This window comes from Lathyrus oleraceus, chromosome 7, assembly GCF_024323335.1.
Source record: "Lathyrus oleraceus cultivar Zhongwan6 chromosome 7, CAAS_Psat_ZW6_1.0, whole genome shotgun sequence".
Taxonomy (NCBI): Eukaryota; Viridiplantae; Streptophyta; class Magnoliopsida; order Fabales; family Fabaceae; genus Lathyrus; species Lathyrus oleraceus.
Window position 1 is genome coordinate 123,552,095 of NC_066585.1, and position 16,912 is coordinate 123,569,006.

The 16,912-nt window shown below is 36.0% G+C and overlaps 2 protein-coding genes across 3 annotated transcripts; both read left to right on the forward strand.

Annotated features, from left to right (window-relative positions):
* LOC127108434 (protein SCAR3) lies at positions 1 to 6,111 on the forward strand. Of its 2 annotated transcripts, XM_051045897.1 has the most exons (10): positions 1 to 562; positions 1,520 to 1,683; positions 1,778 to 1,901; positions 2,065 to 2,197; positions 2,319 to 2,386; positions 2,478 to 3,270; positions 3,415 to 5,334; positions 5,444 to 5,545; positions 5,689 to 5,796; positions 5,888 to 6,111. In XM_051045897.1, the coding sequence occupies exons 1-10, from the start codon at positions 408 to 410 to the stop codon at positions 5,939 to 5,941; spliced, it is 3,621 nt and encodes a 1,206-aa protein (XP_050901854.1). In that variant the 5' UTR covers positions 1 to 407; the 3' UTR covers positions 5,942 to 6,111. The 2 variants fall into 2 exon arrangements, with proteins under 2 accessions (XP_050901854.1, XP_050901853.1); XM_051045896.1 differs by having other exon boundaries at positions 2,478 to 5,334.
* Positions 6,112 to 8,775: 2,664 nt separating this feature from the next.
* LOC127102382 (uncharacterized) lies at positions 8,776 to 9,534 on the forward strand. The gene has a single exon (XM_051039754.1). It carries the CDS (start codon positions 8,776 to 8,778, stop codon positions 9,532 to 9,534), a length of 759 nt encoding a protein of 252 aa, XP_050895711.1.
* Positions 9,535 to 16,912: the final 7,378 nt, after the last annotated feature.

The following is a 16,912-nucleotide window of genomic DNA, read 5'->3' on the forward strand; positions in this document are numbered from 1 at the left end:
CCAGGCATTACACTCAAACAAGAAGGGTATTTTAGTATTTTCAATGGTCCCCTCCTTATGTTGTGTCTGAGACAATGATTTTCCGTTCAAGAATGGCTTGCATAGTTGGCAATGTCCTTCTTCTCCTTTACCTTACCACACCCATGGATCCGTACACTTAACCATCTTCTGTTCAATCTCTTTGTTCCTTCTCTTTGGCAGTTAGTTAAGCCGCTCCAATCCACACACCCACCTACTTTCTCTCTCTAACTACTCTAAAAATCTCATCTTTTTTTCATTCTCTCTCTTCATTCCTTCATTTATTGCTTCCCTTTGCATTCATTCAATCAAAAATCCACATTTTCATTGGTTTTAGAAGGAGTTATTAGGAGATAGAATAAAGGGTCTTTTTTTTTTGGGTTTGGAAGATGCCTCTGGTGAGGTTGCAGGTGAGAAATGAGTTTGGTTTGGGGGTGCCTGAACTCTATAGAGATGTTAATAGAGAAGACCCTAAAGCTGTTCTTGATGGTGTTGCTGTTGCTGGACTTGTTGGGATCTTGAGACAGCTTGGTGATCTTGCTGAGTATGTTTTTCTTTTCAATTTGAATTTTGACTCTTTGTGTTTTTTTTGTTCTTTCCCAAATAGTAGTTGCAAATTTTTACCTCAGTTGTTTGGGAAATGGGTCTTGTTAATTTCTCCTGTTTTGAGTGGATTGGAGCTTTGGAGGTTGTGGATTGGTGAAAAAGTTGATTTTGGAAGTGACTTAATGTGGCTCTTTGGCTTAATTTTTGTTCAGAAAGATGTCCTTTTTCTTAGGTTTTTGGGCCAAATTTCTGTTGGTGAACTAAAAATTTCTCTTTGACTTTTTATTATTTCTTTTTGTAGACAATTATAAGTTGCATACAGCTATACCTTGGTTATACTTTAGATTATCACTCTAATTATTTTGGCTTCTCAACACTCTGAGTGGTTCATCAGGTGCAAGTTGCTCCAAATTATTATGACTTATGAGAAATCAATTTGTCTAAAAGTTCTTCCATTTTTTGCTTAAGCAAAACATCGGTAGAATGCATGTGTGATCCTGTACATCCTTTCTTGAAACCTTATTTCTTAGGAAGTTGCACAATGATGGGTAGAGGTTATTCTTAGTCTGGCTTGATATAAATCCTGGTTCAGGAGGGTCTGTGTTTTCTGTCATAAAAACAATGATGCATAGATATGATACATATTTGATATCAAAATATGATTATTCTTGAAAAGTTGTGCGCGTTGAAAGTGTTTTAGTTTTAGGCCTAGAATAAAATTGTGCATTGTGAAGTGTTGTAGTACTGACTAGAAACTATAATGCCGAGTTGGTAATTGCATGTCGTACTGAGTTTATAATGAAATAGTCCCTGATAACCGTGACGTTTTCGTTATGCTTCTTAAGACCTTGTTCTTGTTATGAACGGTATTTGATCTAAGTAGTTTAGTTTAGTTTTCTTTCTGTTATTTTTGTTCATGTTGAGTTTTACCGATGAAACTTTTTTGAAAATGTAGTTTTGCAGCAGAGGTTTTTCATGGTCTGCAGGAGCAAGTGATGACAACGGCTTCTAGGAGTCATAGATTGATGATTCGTGTTCAAAACATTGAAGCTTCCCTACCTCCATTGGAGAAAGCTGTATTGGCACAAACAAGTCACATACATTTTGCCTACACAGCCGGTATGGTTGTTTTAAGCAACAATCTCGTCCTGCTTGTGATTTTACTCAGACAATGTAGTATAGGAGCTCTTGATGAAAACCAGTTTCCTTTCAGGTTGCGAATGGCATCCACGCATAAAAACTGCTCGAAATCATTTCATATACAATGACTTGCCTCCTTTTATTATGGATTCATATGAAGAATGTCGTGACCCACCACGAATGCACTTGCTTGATAAGTATGTTGAATTTCTTTCGGTTCTATGTTGTTTTTCTGTTTAAGAATATTTCGATTAGTTAAATACTAAAGCATAAACAGTTGATAAGTTTCCAACTAATGTCATCTAATTCTGCTTAAATTAAGTGTTCTGTCCTGGTTATTGAAATATTTGTGTCAATCAGATTCGATACTGGTGGCCCAGGATCTTGCTTCAGGAGATATTCCGATCCAACCTTCTTCAAGAGAGTATCTGCAGTTTCTGAAGAACGGTACTCTGAGAAGACCGAAAAGGCTAGGAAATCCCGGAAAAGCAAGGTACAATAGCAATCCATGCATTTCAGTGGGAAGATTGTTTTTAACCAAGTTCTGTTCCCGAAAGAAGCATATTTCTTTGGAAAGATAAAATATTTTTGCTTATGTGAAAAATGTTTGACAGAAGAGACGGGCGTCACGAAGGAACAGCGAACTTTTGAGGGGCGAACAAATGCATGGAAATAGTGGCAGGTATATTTTCTGTGTCTACTGTATAAGTACTCATGATATACGTATTATAGATATTTAAAATCGATACTTACATAGTGTACTGACTATGCAGAATGCAATTTATTTCTCCCTCAATCAATGGCCGAAGTTCATCACAAACTGCCTCTACAATAGACATGACAATGAAATCGGATTTGGAAGATCGTTCAAATTCTTTTGATTCAAAGTCTGGTGCTGGCTACATTGAATGTGTTTTCCATCCAAGCAATTCTATTCAAGCTGATGAACTGGATTGCGAGGAACCATCCTCTTCAAAGTTGACGCAGAAAACCGAGACTCTTAAGTCAGTATCTCCTCCTATGGATGATAACATTTCCCACGATTCATTGGAAAAGCAAGTTGCATCTTCTTCATCTGGTGTTACTTGGGATGAAAAGGAAGAGATATTGGAATCCAATAGTCAAGCTTGTGAGACGGATAAAACTCCAGAGAGGCTTGTGGAAAAACAAAACTCGGATCGGCATGTTAATGAGGCTGTTAGCGTAGCAAATATTAGTTACAATGATATTCTATTTAATGAAGAAAGAAACCTGAAACCAGTCTTCAGAGAGATTCAAACAGGTGATATCGATAGTGAGCCTGATAATGATAATTTCATGGATGCTCTTAACTCAATTGAATCAGAATCTGAAGTTGATTTTGACTATGAAACAAAACGAGAGGTGCAGCGGGTTGCCTCGCACGCTACATGTGAAATGGTTGAAAATGGAGGGACTCAAACTCCTTCTAATTTATTTGACAACGATATTCCTGACTCGCTACAAGAAAATCCTCCTCTCATGTCCGAGTCGCATGCTTCTAATTTGGGATCAGCAACTATGCCAAATATTCTTGATATTGAAAAGGTGACCAGAGACACTGTTTACTCAAACAACGAAGCAATCAATGATTTGCCTGACTCGCCGCAAGAAATTCCTCCTCTCATGTCCGAGTCGCATGCTTCTAATTTGGGATCAGCAACTATGCCAAATATTCTTGATATTGAAAAGGTGACCAGAGACACTGTTTACTCAAACAACGAAGCAATCAATGATTTGCCTGACTCGCCGCAAGAAATTCCTCATCTCACATCAGAACCACGTGCATCTGATTTGGACTCTGCGAGTCCATCAGATGATCCTTACAGCAAGGAAACATTCGGGAATTTTCCTGACATGCTACCAGAAATTCCTCATTTCATATCAGAGCCACATGAATCGAATTTGGGATGTGTGAGTCCATCAGATGTTTCTGCCAGCAAACAAATATCCAAGAGTGAAGCTTGTTCTCATTCCTCTGCGAGTCCCATCTTGGAAAGGGATCCTCATACAAGTGATAATTTTGCTTTGGATCACTTAGTAGGGACTCATACCTCCATTGATTCTTCTACTGTTAATGATACAGTGTCAGCACCAATTAGTACTGATACATCATTTTCTGGCTCAAAATTATCAGACGAAAAAACTGGTAAGGTCAATAACATCTTCAAATATGAAGACACGCATAAAGAGTCTTTTAGTGATAATTCGGTTAGGTTCTGGACTAATGGTGGATTATTAGGACTCGAGCCATCAAAACCTCCTGACTTTACCATGTCAAGTTCCTTAAACCAAGGGTCTTTGATGTCGAATAATGAGATGAATGGTGGTTCGCTTGGCAATTCAATGCAAAAAAGCAATGGTTCAACTTACAAAGAGGGTCAGGAATCATCAGAAAAGGTTACTCAACAGACTCTAAAGGAATCAAGTTCTAGATATGATGATCAGGCTTGTACATCTGAAAATACCTCTCGGGGTTCTCAGCAGAGTAATGGTCACACTAAGAGGAACATTTTGGCAGAACGAAATGTATCTGCATCTGGAACGGTTCTCTCAGCAGCAGCTGACACAAAGGATTGTGCTGAAACGGACCAGAGGAATGGTGAAAACTCGTCACAGGTGTTTGGACTTGGCCATAGATTATTAATAAAAAGCTTCAACCGCAAAGTTTCGTTTGACGAAAAATCTGGACCTTATGGTTCTTTGAAATCTGTTATATTGGAACAGAGTGAACAAAATGGCATTGTAAGACAGCTACATCCTGAGACAACCTTCAAAGAGAAAGTTAGTTTCAGATATCCTATAGATTCACTCCCTCCTTCACCGCCACTCGAACATATGAAAATATCTTTCCAACCTCTCAGTGGACTTGAGACCTCCAAGCTAAAACTGCAATTTCCCGATGGAAGTAATCATCATGAAAGTATAACAGATATGTTTCCTTCGTTCCAATTGGTACCAGAGTCCTCCATTCCGATGGACGATTCAGGCTCTCACTCCGACGGTGATGACACGTTCTGTAGATCATCTCCTTGTGCATCCTATGATTGTCATACCCCTCGCTCGGACTATGACTCTGATCAGTGGGAGTCCGATGAAACTCCCGAAAGCAGTGACCATGGCGGCATACATGATTCTCCTCACAGAAGCTCATCAACTGAATCTATCTTAAGTACCAAAGAACATGACAGAATGTCCAATAATGACACTGACGTAAAAGACGATCATACGAATCGCGTGGAATCTTCCTTATCCGGGCCTTTACTTGATTTTCCATGTTTCGAAAACGTGAATCCTGTAGTTGAGAATGAAAGCAATCAACAACATGAACACAGTAATGATGTTATGTCGCATAGTTATGCAGAGCCTACTCGACCACCACCACCACCTCCTCCAGTTCCTCCAACACAATGGAGAGTCACAAAACCGCAGTCGGACAAGTCAAATGAGATACAAAATTCTATATCCGATGATGCTGAACGAATCAAAGCTCAAAGTCTTCCAGAATCTAATATCTTCGAACAACCTAAGCATACTGAGGTTGAGCAAATACAACATAATCAAGACGGTCACGAGTCTTATGATACTGTTATACATAAATTGAAGGAAAAGGTACTAATTCGGTCTTAATACCTCTTTATTTCTTAGACATTGCATTCATTTAACCACGAAGGACAACGGAATCTTTCAAAGTATTCATCATGTTCTGTCTTTCCTGCAGCTGGGTCCACCGAAGTTGAATAGTCAGAAGGAAGTTAATCAGTTGAGAATGGGACATGAGACAGATGAAAGAGAAGATTTCCTTTATCAAATCAGAACCAAAGTAAGTCCTCATTGTATAATTTCAATGATAAACTGGCAAACATTCAATTTCGATATTTCCAACATTCATTAACCTAGCATTCTGTTGCAAAGTTGCGAAGTTACAAATCTAACTATTACATTGCTTTATCATAATTGGTTCAGTCCTTCAACCTGAGGCCTACAGTAACAGGAAAGTCGAACACTTCAACGGGTCCCACTGCAAACGTCCAAGTTACAGCAATTTTGGAGAAAGCAAATGCAATCCGTCAGGTATTTCATCGTTTTTCGTTCTCCCTATTGTTTCCGGCGTTTGCATTTCATTTCATATCTAACTTTGCATCCATAATCAACTAACACACAGGTTGTCACGAGTGATGAAGGCGAAGACGACGATGATACCTGGAGTGATACATGATTTTTTTTTTAATTCTTTTAATTTTCATACATGAGTAGAGTCATCTGTTTCTTTTAGCCTCTTGAAATGAAGTTGCATTGCATGAGGCTTTGTTGTATGTAAGCATGCATGTGTGAATAAATCATGTCTATTTTTGTTATTAATAGTGCAGTAGTGGTTAGTTTCCTTAATCTTCGTTACCTTAATATGAGTTTATGCCTTCATTAGCTGTTTTTGCTTTGAAATCTTTATGTAGAATTGATGAAAGAATTTCTGAATTTTATTTCAGAAGTAATGAGATTACAATAATTGATAACTCAACTGTTTAATAAATAGACTATAAGTTATCTAATATGTGTAATCAATGGGATGAATACAAATGATTATGAAATTATAAAATTACAAAAGTGGATATTTTAATACATCTTATATGCTTCTTATGAACCATGCGGAAATACTAAAATGTTTTAAGATATACATTTTTGGATGCATTCTAACGCACACATAAAACAGGCCATTCTGAGTGGTGCCATATTAGTTAAGTTATTTTTATTTTGGAGATGTATCTTCGGAACATTTCAAGAAATATATTGATAATTGATCAGTTCAGTAGAAATTTCGGAATCACATCTCCGGAAGTTAGGGCGAGATTTTGAAATATTTGTCACCTTTGCATGTCAGATATCTTAGGAGATATATCTCCGAAATAATCTGATAAAAGAAATAGCTGCATGATCACACAATCATTGTTGCCATCGTTGTTTTCCAACACAAACCCTTACCAAAAGCCACTCCATTCTCAATCCATTTTTCACTCCAAATCTCAAATCTTGTGGTTCATCATATCGAAGGGAGCAAAATAAGACAGAATTTTAGGTAAAGATCTTTTATTTCACATTGCATTGCTCACTTTAATCAGCATTTTGTCTGAAGAAACGAGCGTTTGACCGAAAATGTATCTCCGAAATGAGTATGAACTTTTTCGGAGATGCATTTTCAAAACTAGTTTGTGTTCATTTTTCCAGTTCTATTTTCAGTAGTAGCGTTTATTAATGTTTTGTGGTAATTGTTTTCATTAGATATGTGCACCCTGATATTTTTCCCAATAAGTTATTTCTCCGAATGTCTAAGGTGTTGTTGTGAAGGCGGTAGATGTCGGGAACCAATTTAAAAACGAATAAGTTTGAATCTCGTGATCAAATGCTTCAATAGATTCATATGGAGGCCTCTAAACTTGGATTTGATGTGGTTATTGGAAGGTTCGATAATGGTTCAGATAGAAGACGCGCTTTTGTGAGAATGACGTGCGAAAGAAGCGGGAAATATGAAATTCCACTCTAGATTTTTCAAAGAGACGACATCGGTTCAAGAAAATGAGAGTGTCCGTTTAAGGTGCGTGGTTTCATGTTGGAAACAAAAACTGAAGATTTATTGTCATATGTGGTTTGCATAACCATGATTTGTATGAAAAATTAGTCAAACATCCTAGTGTGTGTCGGCTCATGCCGGAAGAGAAGGAATGCGTTGCTGACATGACATTAAATTTGGTTCAACCAAAAAATATACTTGCAACATTGAAACGGAAAAGACCCGAAAATATATCAAATATCAAGCAAGTGAATAATATTCGGTACCAAACTAACAAGGCGCTTAGGGGGAATATAACCGAATTGCAATAACTCTTGAAATTATTGGATGATAACAGTTAAGTGTCTAGGTACCGAATGTGTGATGATGAAGTTACTATTCGAGATATATTTTGGACTTATCCTGATTCAATAAATTTGTTCAACACATTTTCTACTATGCTCATACTTGATCCAACTTACAAGACCTATTAGAGATGGTTGGTGTTACCTCAACTGAGAAGACATATTCAATTGGGTTTGCATTTCTTGAGTGTGAAAAAGAGAAAAAATTTACTTGGGCCTTAGAGGTGATTCAGATACCGTTGAAGGACTAATGTGAGATGCCTAAAGTGATTGTTACCAACCGCGATACCGCCTTGATGAAATCGGTTGCAAAATATTTCCTTGTTCTAATACATTACTTTGTAAGTATCACATAATAAAAAATGTGAGAAGTCGGGTTAAACCCGCGGTAGAGACGAAATAGATAGAATCCGAAGATGGAAAAATGGTGAAGACGGGTGTGGTTGTGGAAAAAATAATGGATGCATGGAGTCGTATAATAAATTCTTCCACAAAGAACTAGATGCCGATTCCGTTATGCATTTCAGGAAAGTGTGTGAAAACTATCCAGATTTGTTGAAATATGTTGAAAAACACAATTCTTGACTAGGTGAAAGATAAAATTGTTTGTGCATGAATTGGTAATGTTAGACACATTGAAAATACAACAACTATCAAAGTTTAGTTTGCCCATGCTACTTTGAAAATTGGTTTAGAAATAATAAGGGCGATTTGTGTAGAGATTGGGACTCCGTGGACCATATGATTTAAAACCAGTATAATGAGATACAAATATCATTTGGTCGAAGCATCACGGTTATGGAACCTAAATTTAAAGACAACACTCTGTATTCTCAGTTGTTCGGAAACATATCTCGAGCGAGTTTGAATTATATTTTTCACGAGGCTAAACGAGCTGATAATGTAGGCTCCGATAGCGCAAAGTGTGGATGCACAATTGTGAAAACATATGGTCTCCCATGTGCTTGTGTTATTGCAAGAAAAAGTGAAACTTGGTAGCCCAATAACAATGGATGAGGTTTGCACTCATTGGAAGAGACTTATGTTTGATGATGATGGTGTCATGAATGACGGTAAATAAAATATCTGTATTTTGACCGAAATGGAAGCGATACAAGAGAGATTTTGAAAGTCGATGACAACATGAAACTCCATATCAAAGAACAATTGAGGAAGATTTCCTATTTGGAAACTACCGACATGAAACCACCATCTCAACCGATAAAAACAAAAGGTGCTCAGAATAAAATGAAGCCTACACTGAAAGAAAATTCGACTACACGACCCCCTTCATATTTTGAACATGTTTACAAAGTTTTTTCCGACTCACCAACTCTAAAATCTCAAAGAAGTGTTGTCAAAGGAGATCGCATTAACAAACCACCTCTTACGCCGCCTCCACCAAAAATTATATTCATCGACGAGATGCTCGTTTTTATGCACAAATACATCGAACGAATTGTCAATGTTGCGGGGGACGGTAATTGTGGTTATCGAGCAGTTTCGTCTTTACTCGGTAAAGGAGAAGATAATCATACACTTGTCCGCCATCAACTTATTCAAGAGTTGAGGACGCATAAAGAATCATACACACGATTCTACGGAAAGAGAGAAAAATTTGATGAAGTTTATGAGTCTCTTGTTCCTTGCCTTAGCGGTCCGACACTGGAGGCAAAATGGATGCGCTTCCCTGACACGGATCACCTAATAGCATGTGTGTATGATAGTGTGTGTGTTGATCTGACACAATACAGTTTTTCAGAAACCTTTTTCCCACTGCGCACCGCCCCACCTCAAAATCCAAATGATCGTATTTATATGTATTGGGTGATTTTCAAAATCAAGATATTTTGTTCAGGTTTACTTGAAACTGGGATGCCTTATACCACTTACATCACATGAGTGGACGACTCATTCAATAACAATAGCCGAGACTTGGCCGAGTCATTATATGGAAAGGATGCTAGAGTTCGAGAAATTGAGCAACATTGAAAGAGAATCAAATGCACAAAAGTCAAATGAGGTACCATCCATAGATTTAGCCGGCGACATATGTTTCGATTCATTTAAATTTCTTGTTTAGCTGGACAAATAAGTGTATGTAATTGTGTCTATATATAAATGAAGTGTAATATATTCAACATTTGTTCATATTGTGTCTAATGCATTCTTGATCATCCCCATAACAACATTTGTTCTTTTGTAAAACAAAAAGTTATGTTTTAAAGGTTCTGTTTCCGAACTGGTTCAGGAGAAGTTCCGGAGATACATCTCCGAAACAAGATAATAGGGTGCGAAACTGAAGATATATCTCCGAAATCAGCATGCCAGTTATTGATGGTCCATATTGATTTATGACTTCTATAAATTCAGGTGCTCTTATATTATATTTCACACAAACTTAAAATGTCTCAAATGTCACAAACAAACATTGACTGGTATGCCGCAAATGTCTCATTCTCCAGTTCTACACCCAGGCGAACGTTTAAGCTCAACGAATTCACCTCCATCGAAGATATTTAATACGAAATTCACCATCTCCTACCTTACGGAGACAATCGAAGGATTGTGAAGCTCGAGTACCGTTCACCGTCGATTGACAATGGATGAAAGATTAAGTTCAACAAATTTGAGCTCAAGACGCAAGCAGATGTCAGGGCTATGTGGAATACATATTTCCATTTTGAAACAAAAGTTTCGCTCGAGTTGGAAGCGACGATTTCAAGACCGGTCGAAGATGTTGAAGCGTCCATCTGGATATTAAAGTAATGTTCCATTTATGTTGAAATGATCTATGCAATCCTAATTTTATTTTATGAATCTTAATTTCATTTTGGAAAATTGCATGTTTTTTATTCTGCTACTGATGTGTCTGTGTTATGAAAATATAACTACGAAACATTATGCAGATACATTTCCAGATTAAAAAAAACAAATAATAGAGCGTCACTTAGAATGACATATGTTGAGTGTATATTGGGGTGCATCCATATATACATTTCCAAAAATCAAAAACATTTTAAATTTTTTATATGGTGTCTAAAAAACATATATGATACATTAAAAAATTCTCTAAAATTATATTTACAAGAATTTTTAAGTTGGCTAGTTTGAAACTTTTTGTGCTTTAGAGATAACATAGTCATTTCATTCTTAACAAAAATGTCATTTGAAAATAAGGATAATAACTGAGTTTAATCAAATTTGATATGTTGTTGCTAAAAGATTGCAAAATAATCAGTTATGGAACAAAAATCACAATCATATCTCTAGGTAGCATAAAAATCACAATCAGTTATGAAACAATAATAAGTTGAGTGAATGTTTTTTAATGTTAAATTACTTTTCTTTCAAAAAAAATACCAATATATAATTTTGTTGTTGTTAAAGTAGCATACAAAAATAAGAAAAAACTGATTTAAAATAGCTCTGTTATAAAATCGAATTTGTATAAAAAAATTCAATTTTATAATTGATTTTAGAATCAATTTTGATTAAAACATAATTATTTATGTCTATATATAAAGGCTTTTGGACTGATTTTTTTTCTTAAAAAAATTATCCTTCAATTACTCATATATTTACTAAAAAACCATATTAACAATAACTGGCCTGAGAAACAATAACTACCAAAAAAATTACAAAGACAAGAGATGAAGCTGATGTCATATGGTGGTAGTGTTTTCTTTTACTTACAATCAAAATTAAATAAAAAATAACGTTTTATATTTTAACATGTGTGTATTTAAAAAAATGGACAAACAGCAGTTTGGACTTAATTTTTTTTATAGATAAAGAGGATACATGATTTTAGATTGACTTATTTTTATTTCAAAAATATCCTTTATATTAATATTACACTAAAAACAAACCATTCTCTTCAAAATAGGTAATCGCATAAAAGAAACCACCACATGATGATGCAGTTTTTCTTTAGCAGTTGTTGGAATATTTACTGATATGTAACTTCCATGAAGCAGTTTTCTTCTTTGTTTTTAATACTTCAACTGGTGTACACAACAACTCAAATAAAACGGAAATTTTTGAAAGAATGAGTCATTTTGGAGACAGAAAAAGATGTATTTGTAAAAGCTATCTAAGATATTTACTGTTTTTTTTAAATCATTTTTCTGCTAGTCTCTTGACTTCTTTGATTTTTTTTACCTAAATAATTCAATTTTTTTAAAAAAATTCTAAAATAATTCACATTTTAGATAATTTTTTAAAATAATCCACTTTAAAAAAAAAACACGTCAAAATATTGGTGTTAGACCAATTGACGACTTCACTCAAATTTTAAGAGCAAACGTCAATTGAATTGACTTTTGCATCTAATGTCGTCAATCCAATTGACGCCTATGTGTAAGGTTTAAGTGCAGTCGCCAATTAGTTTGACATAATATGTGTTGTGTTATTTTTTTTATAATAATTAACATTTTATATAAAATTCGAAATCAAAAATATTAATATTAATATTAGGTTGCGTTTACATACGAAAATAAAAAATACTAATGTCGTTGACTGGGATGACTCAACCGACCTCCGGTTCCACATCCCCTAGCTATCATAACGCGTGACCCTAGCCCACAATGTTGATTCACCCAGATGTTTGAGGATTTGAGGACTTGAGGACCCAGGAACATCACCACCACCTGCAGCAAATTTCCTAAGAAATTCAGTCAATTCCACGAAGTTTTGTTTATGCAATGAAGTGCTATCGCCATAGCTGAGTTCGTGACCCATGCTAGAGTAGTTGGAGTGTGTTTGGGTTATTGGGGTGCGACCGAGACGATTGAAGGGAGACATTTGTGTGAATGATTCGTTGATGAAAGGTTGAAATGGTTGTCGTGGTGTTTGGTAGCCATTTGGTTGTTGCATGTTTTGGTTTTGTGATGTTTGACTATAGTATGAGGGATAATTGGTGTTAAATGACCGCTGAGTGTTTTGGCTATGGCGGCTATGGTAGGTGATGTGTTGGGGGAATATCGATGTTGGGTGTCTTGATGATGATCATTTTGTTGACGGTAGTACAAGGTATGCTCTTAGTATTGTTGGATGTTTGGCATGTTAAGGTAGTAGGTTTGTCTGCTTGTGTGCCGATAATTTTGTTGGTTAGAGGGTTATGAGTAACCGGTCTGGTAATTTTGTGGGGGTTAAATATTGAACCTTCTTGTGTGTAAATGACTTGACATGGATCATATATGTACATATCCTCGATGAGGAACTCAAATCCAACCGATCTGTACCAAGCCTTATAATTACGAGTTGACTTTTCTTCGATTGACATCACATCGTCACTTAGACATGGTCATGTCGGTGCTTCCATTTTCGACACTCAGATTTAGCGAAGCCTTTCCAGGGTTAAAGTTCCATTGGTCATTAACTCTTCGTAGATGTTATTCTCTGAGGTTTGTCGGGGGATCTGGGATGTGTTGAAGCATACCAAACTGCAATTTAATACGCCCACTATGGTGCATCTCCACAGTGGTGAACCTGATGCTTGATGTGCATGTAGTTCAAACAAATGCATCTTATTCGTTGATTTCATGTTCATGATCCAAGTTTAGATATGGACGTCAAATGAACCGAAAAGGAAAAATATATTAGATTATAAAATAGGTGATATTAAAAACAAATTATTACAAATTAATTCGATAAATGACAATACATCTGCTGGTCTAAGGTGATCCAAGAGATTGTGATACTGGGTAATACAATGTCTAGGACATTTATTGTAACTCATACCACGAGCCGACCATCTGCACCAAAAAAGTAAATATATTATTTAGAGATAATAATTGATAAAGTAAGCAAATATAGTTAATGTTAAGGACTTATTTTTGTGCGTACGAGAATGTGAACGGGTTGTGGTTGACAGACCCTAGGGACGGTATGCTTGGAGCAAAATAGCGCATCCAGAAAATGTAGATGTGTCTTTGTATGCATTTTTACACAAAGAGCTATACAGATAAGCCAAACAAGCGGACCCCTAACTATAACTTCTTGTTTTATCTATATGTCTTAATAAGGGTAAATACATAACATGCATACTAGAACCACTACCTCAGTGAAATAAAAATAAACCAATTAAAAGTATAATATAACACCTAGTTTTTATTATTCGAGCTTCTTCGGTAGAATTTTCATCTAAGTGTAAACTGTTGTAATATACCTTAAGGCGCGAAAGCAATATACCTTGACCTATCGAGTTATCATCTAACAAGTCGGCACCCAAGAGTTCCATACAAATTGAATTTGCATAGTTGGTTTTTCCATTTACCGCCTTACCCTCGATAGGCAGCCCTAACAACATGTACACATCTTCTAACGTTACAGTACATTCACCGGTTGGAAACCAAAAAGTGTGTGTCTCGGGACGCCATCTTTCACATAAAGCTAGTATAAATTTATTATCAACCGACTAAGATATAATTTTGCTAACATGTCTAAAACCGACAAGGTCAACATAAGGTTAAATCAACTCGTCGATGACAACAAATTCATGGACACGAGTACGAAACCAAGTAACATCCTAAAAAAACAGAAAATAAGTCTTTTCATAAAAAAGTGTTAGAAAAATATAAGAAAATATGTTTTTTATAAACACTTACATAAGTCGCAATGTTGGTGACAATTCCTCTGTGCGAGTCACCCATAGTCAGTAGAGACATTTTTTACGTAATGAGAAATAAGAATTGAAGTGTTGCTTACTGACGAAGTATGAGAGATAAGTACTGTTACTGATGAAAAATGGATACATAACCTATGTCTATTTATAGGAAACATCATGTAATAGGCACCATGCTAGAATTAAATGTAGCTTCATCTCAATTGGCGATCACATTTAAAAGTTACATGCTAACGCCAAACTGACTGGCAATTTCATAGCTGTCTAGTGGCGGGATTTCCATAGGCTGCACGGAAAATGCGTGGTAGGATTCTTCCATGCATGCTCTTGTCACATAGTATTTTCAGAGTACATAATCTCTAGGTTGCATGCATAGGAGACGCCAAACTGACTGGCGACCATGTTTAATGTTTCAAAGGAAACGCCAATTGGCTTGGCGAGTGTAATTACATGCATTGTCTTGTCACGTACTATTAAATACACTTCATACAAGTTTATACTCTTACTCAAACCAACACAAGTTTATTGTCATACCAAAAGAATCATACTATATCATCTGCATCCAAATATATTATTAATGCACACTGCAACAGTGAGACATATGTCTCTCATATGTCTCTGATGTATATGAGTTTAATTTTTGAAACACTGAAACTATCTGATTTACAATCAAGAGAAATTCAAATTTCTTGTATTTGAAAAAACGAATAGAAACCTATCTAGGGTCTTGTCCTTTGTCACAAATCACATACCAAAATCCAACTTATTTCATAAGCAATCAAGTTAAATTTTACCCGCTAAAGATGCGAGACAATGAAGATGTTGAATATATGTTTGTTAGTCACGAACATTTTGGTTTCAACTCTATTGAGTTATATATTGCTCTCCAACAAACTCTACCATCTCAACAATCTCAGATAATTGATCAAGCTGAATCTGATGAATTTGAAGTAGAATACTCAGATGAAGCCGAAGTGGAAGTCGACGTCATTGATGATGAAGAAGAAGAAGAAAGCGAGACACAGGTCGATCATATGTTGAACAACAACACTGAAGATGACGATCATCAAACGCCATTACCTCCAAGTCATGTATACTGCCCGCTTCAAGATATGACAAACATGGACCTGCATGACGATGAGACATCCTCCAATATTTTTTACGACCCGTATATGCTGTTAGAGGGCGAGTTAAAAGTGGGAGTCGAGTTCTGCACTAAAGAAGAATGTGTGTGAGCTATAAATTTCACATGGATAACTCTGCTGATTTAAGTATAAAACACACTGATTCGAGAAGGCATGTCATTGAATAACATTCTTTACAAGTTTCACCTGGCTGCGTCTCACAAGAAGATAAGTGATTCTTGACAGATAACTTATATAGAGCCACCTCACAGTTGCACTACCACTAATATTATACAGGATCACCGAAAATTAAGCGCTGAATTGATATGTCAAGACATTTTGCCGCTTGTTAATAAGGACCCGTAAGTGAAGGTGATTATACTAATATCTCATATCGTTTTACCATATAATTATACTCCCTCATACAAGAAAGTATGGATTGCAAGGACAAAGGTTATTTAATAGGTATTCAGCAACTGAGAGGATTCATACAAAGAATTTTCCCCGGTTTTTAGTGGCACTTAAGACATACTCATCGGGGACTGCTGCAGTTATGGAGACATTGCCAACATTTATGCTAGACAAAGCTTGTGTCGGTGGAAATAAAATATTTCACCGACTCTTTTGGAAGTTTCAACCATGCATTAAGGGTTTTGCATTCTGCAAACCTATTATTCAAATTGATGGAACATGGTTATACGGAAAATACAAGGGCACCTTGCTTATGGTTGTTGCACAAGACGACAACAATAATGTCTTTCCCATTGCCTTTGCTCTGGTTGAAGGTGAAACCGCTGGTGGTTGAAGTTTCTTCCTTAGGAATCTCAGAACACATGTCGCTCCACTAGAAACCAACATCACCGTAACTTAAACTCACTTAAAAACAACAACACTTTCCAATAAGAAACCAAATATCACAAAATGAAAAACAACAAGTCTAAATAAACAACACATACAACATATATCAAAATAGATAACAATACTTAACGACAACATTTAAACACAATCAAACTGATATCATTTGGTCCAAACATCATTTCTCTCGCATCCATATCATTTTTAACTCGCACGCATCCACGTAGGACATCATATCTCTCAATACTTCTAATTTTTCGCTTTTAGGTATGTCTTCGTCTAACCAACAAATTAACTCCCTTTGTAGTTGCTCGAAACTACATATGTTCTAGAAGAGCATCTCATAGAAGGTTTGTCTCTCGAATAAATCACTTTCCCTTTGCGGCGATGAACCATGTTAGTAATATTACAAGATAATGAAAATAGATGTGGAAAAATGGATTACACCGCACTTTTATTTATACTAAAATAACACAACACACAGTGGTGCCAAGTCAATTGACGATTGCACTTAAAATCTTACATATATGCGACAATTGAAATGACAGTATTAGGTACATAAGTCAATCCAATTAACGCATACTCTTAAATTTTAAGTGCAGTTGCCAATTGATCTGACACCAATGCTTTGACATATTCTTTTGTGTGAAAAATGAATTATTTTAAAAAATTA

What these genes read in the sequence shown, in the direction of transcription:
- LOC127108434 (XM_051045896.1), top strand. Translation starts at nt 408, where the DNA reads ATGCCTCTGGTGAGGTTGCAGGTGAGAAATGAGTTTGGTTTGGGGGTG. An exon ending in ATGCATGGAAATAGTGGCAG is followed by an intron (nt 2,387 to 2,477) that starts GTATATTTTCTG and finishes CTGACTATGCAG; the next exon opens with AATGCAATTTATTTCTCCCT. An exon ending in TTTATCAAATCAGAACCAAA is followed by an intron (nt 5,546 to 5,688) that starts GTAAGTCCTCAT and finishes TAATTGGTTCAG; the next exon opens with TCCTTCAACCTGAGGCCTAC.
- LOC127102382 (XM_051039754.1), top strand. Translation starts at nt 8,776, where the DNA reads ATGAAACTCCATATCAAAGAACAATTGAGGAAGATTTCCTATTTGGAA.